This window comes from Sesamum indicum, linkage group LG5 (assembly GCF_000512975.1).
Source record: "Sesamum indicum cultivar Zhongzhi No. 13 linkage group LG5, S_indicum_v1.0, whole genome shotgun sequence".
NCBI classification, from domain to species: domain Eukaryota; kingdom Viridiplantae; phylum Streptophyta; class Magnoliopsida; order Lamiales; family Pedaliaceae; genus Sesamum; species Sesamum indicum.
The window spans coordinates 6,519,195-6,530,922 of record NC_026149.1 but is presented as its reverse complement, the minus strand read 5'-3'; the positions used below and the strand labels follow the sequence as shown (position 1 = coordinate 6,530,922).

The window sequence follows — 11,728 nt, the reverse complement described above, 5'->3', positions numbered from 1 at the left end:
GCGTATTAGTCGCGTCGCCTGCCTTTGTCTCTCTGTATTAATATTCTCGGAATCTCTCTCTATACGAAATTTTGCTCTCTTTCAGGTTTCAGCTCCCTCTCTCCTCCTCACCACCTCCAGAAACATCTTCTCTCATCACACACTCTCTCTCTACACGGACAAACACACACTGATATGTACTGATTCTGCTCGATTTGATTGCGGATATAGATATACATATATATACAGATACATACAGATAGAGGCAGGAGATTAATGGCGGGAAATGATTGGATAAACAGCTACCTGGAGGCGATTCTCGATGTCGGACCGGGCATCGATGAAGTGAAGTCGTCTCTGCTGCTGAGGGAGAGGGGGAGGTTCAGCCCTACCAGATACTTCGTCGAGGAGGTGATCACGGGGTTCGATGAGACCGATCTCCACCGCTCCTGGGTCAGAGTATGTGTTCGTTGTTGATTCTGTGTGAGTTTGTGTATGTTGCATATATGTGTATATATATATTAGTGTGTGTGTGTGTTTATGTGATGTGTGTGTGTGTGAAAAATAGGCGCAAGCGACGCGCAGTCCGCAGGAGAGGAACACGAGGCTGGAGAACATGTGCTGGAGGATTTGGAATTTGGCTCGGCAGAAAAAGCAGGTTTTTTGTTTTTGTTTGAGCAGTTGTTATTTTTTCTCATTTTATTTATGATTCTTTCTTTTATTCAAACTCTGGCATTTGTGTGTGCACGCCCGCGTTTGGAAGTATGGATTGTTTGTGTTTCTGTTTCTGGCAGATTTAAGCTTTTGATTAATGTGGTGGTTATGCTAGAGGTGTTGCTTGTAGTAAATGATTTTTGTAAGTGTAAAGTTGATTCCAATTGTTTTTTGGTATTAGATTAGTGCTATGAATGGACTTATTATGGTGATCTAAAGAAAAAGAAAAAAATTTAACTTTACAAGGTATTATAATTAAAGAAAGGAAAAAACATCCTTAGTTTTTTATTCTCATTTAAAGGACCAAACATATAGCTTGCAACTTAGGAATCCATTGGTCAAATTCTTCTTGATAGTTAATAGGTCCTGTTCACTTCATTACTACTGAATGTAAACTCATCACATATGTAAAATTAAGGGGCAAAGGTGGATCTGTTATTTTAGTATGGAATCTCTAAAATCGTGAAAAAATAAGCAAGAAATTAGACGTTAAATGTACACAAACCACAGTTTCAAAAGCGAAAGAGCATTTGCTTTTTTCTTAGAAGTCGTTGCAACACTGGTGAGGATGTGAATCAATCGAAAATCTGTTCTCAATTTTTCTAGTCCTTCCCAGTTGGTTGTATTTCATGCTCCATCTCATTGCTGAGCTTCTCCTCTGGCCAGCCCCTGATAGACCAAAAGTTACAAGCTATAGCTGAAATTGGGAACTGTATCTTGCTAAAATTGTCTTTGCCAGCCATATATAAATTGTCTCAGATTCTCTGGACATTCCTGATGCCAATGCCATGTGCATTAACTCCAGTTCCTTGTTTCCTACATTCTAGGCAATGCAATAGGTCAGCAGTAAAAGAAAATCCTCTAGGTTCTGAGCTGTCATTCAATTAAATCCTTTGCAGTATCTGCGACATGGATATCTTTGACATCAATTTTTCTATTTGCTTATATTTTGTGATTGTGATTGCAACTTCTCCGTGGTTTTCTGTCCTTATTCCAAAATAAACTGTAATTGAACATAGTGTGATAATCTTTTGCCCTTCTATAGTAGGTTAGAGTCTTCCAGAGTTGATGCTTGCTGGTTTCTATTTATTGATAGGCTGATGGTGGGATCGTTAATTATAAGTTATGACTAATTTTCACATTATTTGCCTTTACATGCAATGGTAGGGTAAAATTAATACCAAACGGTTATAAGCATGGTTTGGTTGAAAAATATTGTTCATAGTCTCTAGTTTGTTGACTAAAAGATCTACTGATCAATCAATTATCTCTCTAACAAATAATTAATTCGTTTAGCTTGAGGGAGAGGAGGCCCAGAGGAATGCTAAACGCCGTCTTGAACGTGAAAGAGGTCGCAGAGAAGCAGTTGCTGATATGTCTGAAGACCTATCAGAGGGGGAGAAAGGAGATGTAGTTGGTGACCTTTCAGCTCACGGTGAAAGCAATAAAGGCCGCTTGCCTAGAATTAGTTCAGTTGATACTATGGAGGCCTGGGCAAGTCAACAGAAGGGGAAAAAGTTGTATATCATATTGATAAGGTAATTTTTTTTTATCCTTTATTTATTTTCAGTAGATATTTATAGTCTATTGATAAGGTAATTTTTGGTAAAAAAGAGTTGTTACAGATAACATGCACTTTAAGATTATTTTACATGGTTCAATCTCCAGTTAAAATCACCATCTTACACCCAGACTTCTGTATGCATTGAGAATTTAATGTACCAACCTCCTAAAACTTCTGAATGTTAAGTCAGCCAACCCATTGAATTGAGACATGTTGAACTGTGAACAAGACGGATCTTCTAATTTGATGCCCCCGCCTGAAGAATTTGATGTGTTAAAATTAGCAAACTTAATTACATGTTTTCTTGACACTAGTCTCTTACAGCCTTCATGGTCTGATACGTGGCGAAAACATGGAGCTTGGCCGCGACTCTGATACTGGTGGCCAGGTACGACTGATTTCAAGAAACTTAAATCTCTCATTTAATTGTCAGTTTCTCTCTTTGGGAGCGAGTTAGCCGCTTGATACATTCTATGACTTTGGTTTAGTTACAGAAATGATTTCCTTTCATGTCTTCTTCAGGTGAAGTATGTTGTTGAACTGGCAAGGGCTTTAGGTTCTATGCCTGGTGTGTATCGTGTTGATTTGCTTACTAGACAAGTATCATCACCAGAAGTAGACTGGAGCTATGGTGAACCCACAGAGATGCTGCCCCCACCAGATTCAGAAGGCTTGATGGATGAGATGGGAGAGAGTAGTGGCGCTTATATAATTCGCATTCCCTTTGGGCCAAAAGATAAATATATTCCAAAAGAACTATTATGGCCACACATCCCTGAATTTGTTGATGGTGCTCTTAACCACATTTTACAGATGTCAAAGGTTCTTGGTGAGCAAATTGGTAATGGACATCCAGTCTGGCCTGTTGCTATCCATGGGCATTATGCTGATGCAGGTGACTCTGCTGCTCTTTTATCTGGTGCTCTGAATGTTCCAATGCTTTTCACTGGTCATTCCCTGGGTCGTGATAAGCTGGAGCAACTTTTGAGACAAGGCAGACTGTCACGGGATGAGATCAATTCTACTTACAAAATAATGAGAAGAATAGAGGCAGAAGAGTTATCCCTGGATGCCTCTGAAATAGTAATTACTAGCACAAGACAGGAGATAGAGGAGCAGTGGCGTTTGTATGATGGTTTTGATCCAATACTAGAGCGTAAACTACGTGCTAGAATTAAGCGTAATGTGAGCTGTTATGGAAGGTTCATGCCTCGCATGGTTGTAAGTATTCTTAGACTTTTAGAGATATAAGTTCTCATCTTATCAATGTTTCTAGATCATAGGTTTGCAATCAAGGTTCTCTTTAAATCCTGCTTCCTTCTAGGACATATTCTATAGATTCTTCTATCAAAATGAGCAAATAGCTTAGGTTGCTGTTACAGAAGTCAGGTATCAGGATCATTCTGTACAGCTCAACGTGACTTTTACTTGATAAAACTGCCCAAAGAAGACTTTTGCAGTTAGTGTGAAAAGAATAAAATACTATTTCAACTCTTTAATGTGAAAGAAAAGAAATAGAGCTTCTCTGTGGTGATTATTCTTTACCACCTGATAATCCGGCGCTGAAGTTATTATTCTTCTAATTCATTTGTTTGTTAAGTTGCCAAGAAGTGTAAGATTGTTATGATTTACTTCAGTCATGACTATTAAAGTTCTCAACCTTCAACTACTCATTTAAGATAGATCTTCTGATATATCTAATTTGTTCACTTTCTTCATAAAATAACTGTACCTGCTATAAAATTTTAAAACTATATGACCTTTTCCCACTGTTTTGATATAAATTTACATATGTTTCAATAAGTGCATGAGTTTCTTCTTGCAGGTAATTCCACCTGGAATGGAATTTCACCACATAATTCCACATGATGGAGATATGGATGGTGAAACAGAAGCAAATGAAGATGGCAAGTCACCAGATCCACCTATATGGACAGAGGTTAGACAGAACCATGGTGCACTCAATTTGCAACATGGCAACTACAAATTTCATTACCAACTGTTTGTGAAATATAGCACCTGCTTTTGGTTTTCCAAAGTTCAGACTGTATCTAATAGATGATGTGCTGGTAACCAAGATAATATCTGTTTGTAAACACAGATAATGCGCTTCTTTTCCAATCCTAGGAAGCCTATGATTCTTGCACTTGCCAGGCCAGATCCGAAGAAAAACCTAACAACCTTGGTCAAAGCATTTGGCGAATGTCGGCCACTAAGGGAGCTTGCTAATCTTGTAAGTAACAAAGACATTGACATATATATTTGACGGGTATTTTCGTGTTGTTTTGTGGAGCGCTGCACCCATGTTGAACTTTTAATTTGTTTCCCTCTGTGTTTTGCAGACCTTAATAATGGGTAACCGAGATAATATTGATGAAATGTCGGGCACAAATGCTTCTGTTCTTCTATCAATTCTTAAGTTGATCGATAAGTATGACCTCTATGGTCAAGTGGCATATCCTAAACATCACAAGCAATCTGATGTTCCCGACATCTATCGTCTAGCAGCAAAGACCAAGGTAGCCTTTACCCTCATGTTTCTCTGATTTAAACCTGGCTTACCCAAGCTAAACAAATATTATGAAATTTGCACTGCCTACTCTTCATTCAACTTGTTGACCTGAATTCCTTTCTAACAAAGATAACTGCATAAATTGATGCTTGTTTTGCCAATTTTTTGTTGTTCTTAAAAAGGTATGTATACAAAATACATTGGCACTTCTTGGATGGGAATTCTGCTGTTACCAGTTAAATGTTATTATTTACACTGTTAAGGATATAATATTGGAGTGTTTACAATTTTACAAATTTATTAACTGTGAAGTTAGATTGTCTTCTTCTCATTTAACCCTATAGTGGGAGTTGTAAGCTCATATTGGTGGTATAGTTTTTCACAGATCGAGGTTTGGGCTTGATTTCCCCTCATGATTCACAAATCTTTCCCACTACTCTTTTCCTAGTTTCTGAGATTCTCCAGTTTCATTCTAATTAAACTGTAGTGCTTTGGGTCGATCCTTGACACAATAAGGTGGGTGTAAATTTCAATCAAGTCGACTTTATTGCTCCACATTCTTTATCCTGTGAAAAGTTATTTTTCCAGTTGAAATGGATTTTCTATTTCAAGAGAGACTTCACAGAAACCATGTTATATTCTCAGAAGCACATTTCAAATTTTACATCTGAAAATAATCTAATTATTCAATGAGGTTTGTGGATGGTGTAGGTTAATCTCTATGATAATCTCTATTGGTTCTTGGTGATGGTCTCTAAAACCCAATGAAAGGCATCATCCTAGTGTTTGTGAATGCATATTGCATTTTCCATGTACTGCACATGAGACTAAATCACATTTTAACACATTTCAGAAACACCAAAGAAATGGAAAAAGGATAAAAAAGGTGCTCACAGCAGTTCTTACCTTCCATAAAATTAAATATAAATAAAACCTTCTTTGGAAGCACATTCACTCTGCCACATCTTGCTGCAAAACCTTGGCTACTGTGATGCACTGGACTTCATGATTAGGAGTATTACAGTTTGCATGAAGGGCAAGAGTATATTGCTCATCAGGCTTGTATATGAAGATAAAGGCTTAAGATGACTCACTACCCAAAAGTTACAAAAGAATAGGAATCAGAATCTGTGACTAGTCCTACCATGAAATTAGGCATGGAATGTATGCAATTTGTTCTAGTACTTGGAGCTAATAGTTTATGTTAACTATGAGACTGCTTTTGAATGTTATGTTGGAACCTATATTGTCTGTGTTTTATTTTCTCCTGGCCGGGTGCTTCCATGTAAGCACCATGTTCCCTGTGCATGATTTTGAGATGTATAATAAATTCTAGTTCTGGTTAGAACATAATCTTATTAATGTTTGGCAGGGCGTTTTTATAAATCCAGCTTTTATTGAGCCTTTCGGACTTACACTGATTGAGGTATGCCTTCTAGCTACACTCTTATTAAGAATTGACTTTTACAACTTTGTTAAGGTGATCAATGTAAATTTCTCTATGATTACAGGCTGCAGCACATGGTTTGCCGATTGTTGCCACAAAAAATGGTGGCCCTGTTGACATACACAGGGTATTTCAACTTTTTCTTACTATGCAGTTATTAACATTTCATAGAATATTATTTGTCTTCTGAAGATTATATCCATGTATATTTTTTATTGATGGCAGGTACTGGACAATGGTCTCCTTGTTGATCCCCATGATCAGCAATCTATTGCTGATGCTCTTCTGAAGCTGGTTGCTGACAAGCATCTCTGGGCAAAATGTAGAGCAAATGGACTGAAAAATATTCACCTTTTTTCATGGCCAGAACACTGTAAAACTTATCTTTCTAAAATAGCAAGTTGCAAGCCGAGGCAGCCTCGCTGGTTGAGGAATGATGATGATGATGAAAATTCAGAATCAGATTCACCAAGTGATTCCTTGAGGGACATACAGGATATATCTTTGAACTTAAAGTTCTCCTTTGATGGAGATAAGAACGAGAGCCGAGAAAATGCCTATGGTTCCGTAGACTCTGAAGATCGGAAAAGTAAGCTAGAAAATGCTGTGTTGACATGGTCTAAGGGTGTTGCAAAGAGTGCACAGAAATCTGGATCTACTACTGATAAAGGAGACCAGAACTCTAGTGCTGGTAAGTTCCCAGCATTGAGGAGGAGGAAACACATTTTTGTGATTGCTGTGGACTGTGATGCAAGTTCTGGTCTTTCTGAAACTGTTAAAAAGATCTTTGAGGCCTTTGAGAATGAAAGGACTGAAGGCTCAGTTGGATTTATCTTGGCAACATCCTTCAACATTACAGAAATACGTTCTTTCCTGATTTCTGAAGGATTAAGTGCTACTGACTTTGATGCATTCATTTGCAATAGTGGTGGTGATCTTTATTATTCATCTCTTCATTCAGAAGATAACCAATTTGTCGTGGACTTATATTATCATTCGCATATTGAGTACCGGTGGGGTGGTGAAGGATTGAGGAAGACTTTAGTTCGATGGGCAGCTTCTACAACAGATAAAAAGGGAGAAAAAGAGGAACACATTGTTGTGGAAGATGAAGAGACTTCGGCTGACTATTGCTATTCATTTAAAGTTCAGAAGCCTGGAGTGGTAATACCTGTTTCCTTCAGATCTTATTTATGTCCTTTTCAGTGTTAAAGCCTTCTGTATGAATACCTTGAAATGTGCTCCAGTTCTTTGTCTCTACTGCATTAGATTGTATTGTGTCTTCCAGGAATAGGCTCATCGCCTCATCATATTTTGCTGGAATAACCTTCTTGCAATAGCTCGTATCATAACTTAACTTGATTTCTAGCAGATCCCCCCTGTAAAGGAAGTAAGAAAGCTGATGAGAATTCAGGCACTACGTTGTCATGTTGTCTATTGTCAAAATGGAAGCAAGATTAACGTAATTCCAGTCCTGGCATCTCGTTCCCAAGCTCTCAGGTAAATATTTTTTATCAATGAGTTTGTTTACTGGCATCTTATAGCCATTGTGATCTCTTTATCGTGATGCCTGAGAACAAATTATTAGCATAATGTTGTTCTGTGGCCTTTTGCTTGTTACTTAGTGTATATGGATTATAAAGATTTTACTGATCCAGATGCTTCATTTCATCATCCAATATTATCATCTCCACCGCCTCAGTTCCCTTCTCTCTTTCAATTTAAAAAGGAAATAAGAGTTCTAGGACAACCAAATGCTATCAGCTTCGTCTTGGTGTATGTTTGGTGTCTTGTGCCATTTGATGGTCTTTTTGTGGAGTATGCTTGTTCATTCAGGGTATTCAGATCATAACATATTGCCCTACGCCTCTGCTTCCCAATATTTGACCATTAAGAAGAGAAAGTCAAAATAAGCTATCATGACACGTCAGTATTCATGTCTGATGATAGACTCAGGGAATAGCAATTATTGATGCATCTCCTCAATAATGATATTTATATGGGTTTGCTTTAATGTCATAAATGATCGTTGCATGTGTCGTAAGGCTAACAGAGGCAAATGAATGGAATCCAATCATCCTATTTTTGATCCAGCACTTTATATCTGTTATGTTTCTCGAGATGCTTGGGTTAACACGACTTTTTACCAATTTATTTGAACAGCTACTGGAATTGCCATAAAAAATGTTCCTAAATTTTCCCTAATTAACTATGTTCTAAGGCATAATTTCTTTGGCTTACTTGCCTCAACCATCTGTTTTTGGAACTAGGCTTTGTTGTTGGTTCCCATTATAGTTTCGTCCATGGTCCACTAAATAATTCTGTAAGGAGCAACCAGTTTCCTTTTATGTGAGAACATCAATATTTTACTTGGTAACGACCACATTTTTAATACAGAAGCAAGAGCTGACATGGGAAAACTTGCTCTTCAGGTATTTATATCTCCGATGGGGTATGGACTTATCGAAAGTGGTCGTTTTTGTTGGCGAAAGTGGAGACACAGACTACGAAGGACTGCTTGGCGGTGTTCATAAGTCTGTAGTGTTGACTGGAGTTTGCAGCAGTGCAAGTAGCCAACTCCATGCTAATCGAAGCTACCCACTTTCTGATGTCATTTATTCTGACAGTCCTAATATTGTCCGAACCTCTGAAGAATGCAGCAGCTCCGATCTCCGAGTCTTGTTGGAGGATCAAGGGGTACTCAAGGGCTAAATGTCTTCACTAAAAGAGAGCCCATATACATGTTTGAGTTAGAATAATTCGACTACTGCACTACACTCTGTAAACACTGCAGTTTGGCTCCTGAAAGCTTTGTTGTTGAAATATTTGAAATAAATATAGATCCATTCTTTGTTTTGCACTTGGGAGGAAATGGAAACAAAAAGAGTTGCATGCCCAATAATTGTGTACAGATGTAAATTTTGCTTTCCTGAAAGAGAGCTTTGTGCTTCGTCTGTACCTTATTTTGTTTTCTTGTGACCTCTCGTTCCCATTTAGAGTGTAAATAAACTGTGTCGATTTGAAGAAATTTTATTTAAGCTTGGTTTTGATTTTCTTATAAAGCTTCAAATTGGCTTGAAGTTACTGCATGCGTCTAAATCGAACGAACATTAATTGAGTCAAAGTTCAGCTATGAACCTAAACCTTTGTTATACTTATGTGCGCGTTGTCTGTGGAGTTGATGATGGCTGATGCAGCAGTTCAGCTCTTAAGTTTATTGCTCTCACTAGTGTGTTGGATACCAGCGTATGATGATACAAAAGTTGCCCAATAGTCTAATCATGATTCCACATTACCCATGCCCGACCCTGCATCATATCTGTGTCGAGGGCCAACCGGTGGACGCCTCTAGTGCGGCTAGTCGTTGGGCTGATGCGCCATACGTTGCTGTGGGTCTCAACTCTGTAAGACTGACATTATGACAGGTGCGTCTTGCGGTATTGCAGTCTAGTCATCCTCCGGTGCATAAATGGACTCCTCAGGCGCAATCTGTAGATACGCCGATTGTCCAATATTTCTAACATGTTAATGTGTCGTCGACCAATATACATAATATCTCTGTCCCATTGGAAAATGCTAGTAATCATACATACGGAATTATTAAAAAGACAATATATAATTTGTGCTATACTGAAAAACGTATATTGTACTATTCCACCAATGATGAATGTAGTGATGGGTTACACAAAAGACATACTGCTGTCATGGATTCCTACCGGAAAATGCATCTCCCCCATGTCGGACTCATACCATATGCATGGATCAGATGTAATGGTTGTGTAGGTGTTATGTCGCCACTTAAACTCATAAGATAACAACGTTCAGAATGACTACGTAATATTTGTACCCAGTGCTCTATAGCCATCTTTGCGACAACATCATCCGATGTGTGTACATTGTACACGAGTATTCTCATCCAAAATCATCCACATAAATCGTTCAACATCGAAAGACCAACCTTTCTCTTTGGGGGAATTTACGGATGCTTTCATTTTTCGTATCTAAAATATATTTCTTTTTTAGTTTTATTATCCAACGTTTCCAAGTTATCAGATTTGGTATCTAAAGTTTTTAATTTCCATCTACCTAAGTACTCTCGTTAGATTGACTATTAAAACAAGCAGTGAACCGAATTTTGGATGGAAAATGACTCTTGAGGTTTGCTTTCATCTAAAAAATAAGTCGTTCCGTTAGTCAAAATTTATTGAATTTACTGATATTCACAAAAAATTCGAATGAAAATTGATATTTACTCTCGATTGATTGATTACTGACTTATTGTAGGTCAAATAATTTTTTTCGAACTAAACTACCCTTATAACCGTGAAAATAGATTTCCTCACATGCATTAACGCGTGAAGACGTATGGGGAAATTTGGTCATAAATAGATTTATTTAACCTACAACAAATCAGTAATAAATTAAATAGGGGGTTAATATAGATTTTTTTTTAATTTTTTTGTTAATATCAACAAATTTGATGAATTTTTCACTAACAAATCTAAAAAATGTTAGATATAATTTTTTATACTAAAAAAAATCTATATTATATAATTATATCAAATTTCAGAAGAGATGAGTGTAATTATCGTTGAATGTAAAGTTGATTGTGGTAACGAGACAATTGCAAGTGAACATGCATGCATTCACAACTTTATACGTCTTGTTGCTGTCATATTAATGTGAATACACTCAATTGGATCTGATGTTGCATTTAATTACGTGATGGCACACAATTAATAATTGATTTTGCAATTGAATTGGTGGTCCGTACAGTAGCCCTACAGCTGACATCTTCCCAACTGTTATTGCCACTACGTATTCATGAGCAAGAGTTAATTATATAACGTAATTATCGTGTCCAACTAGCCATCTACAGCTGTTAAATTATGAATTTAGGACATATCTTTCTTAATTAATCTTTTACGTAATTCAATATGAATATTGTTTACTTTTATTTTTTATGTAGAAATAAGTTGTAGAGAAAGTAGTAAGTTAAGGAGTTGCCGAAGTTGAAAATATTTAAATACTGAAGAGAAGAATAGGAAAAAACAAATTGGAATCAAGAAATAAGCTACAAAGTTAATGCAATTTACGCTCAATGATATTGTAAATGAGCGAATTATCCCTTTATGAAAAAAAAAAAAATAGGTACTTACCCCCCTGTATTAATTAAAATAAAGCAATTTTACGTCCCCCGTCTAGGAGATAAATTGCTTCACTTTAGAAAATATAAGGGAGGTAAATTATTGCATTTTAAAAAATACAAGGGAATAAATTGCTTAAAAAAAATTCATAAGAAGATAATTTGCTCATTTACAAGATCACAAAAGAGTTGCTTGCATTTTTTCAGAAGCATTTATGTTAAAACTACTATTGCCCTTGAATGATTTACTTAATTAATAAAGGTAAAGATCGTTCAGTTGAGAGTAGTGTGTATTTTGTAAATTTATTACGGATATGTAGGATGGAAACCCTTGTGGTATCTTCTTTACACAAAGTAGACCTGATC

At 36.9% G+C, this 11,728-nt stretch overlaps 1 protein-coding gene across 1 annotated transcript; it reads left to right on the top strand.

Moving 5' to 3' along the window:
- On the top strand, positions 256-9,254 carry LOC105162148 (probable sucrose-phosphate synthase 1). Its single transcript, XM_011080114.2, has 13 exons — positions 256-438; positions 548-637; positions 1,990-2,231; positions 2,582-2,645; positions 2,780-3,478; positions 4,083-4,196; positions 4,359-4,490; positions 4,600-4,776; positions 6,142-6,195; positions 6,281-6,343; positions 6,442-7,380; positions 7,589-7,716; positions 8,649-9,254. Exons 1-13 carry the CDS (start codon positions 256-258, stop codon positions 8,926-8,928), a joined length of 3,165 nt encoding a protein of 1,054 aa, XP_011078416.1. The 3' UTR covers positions 8,929-9,254.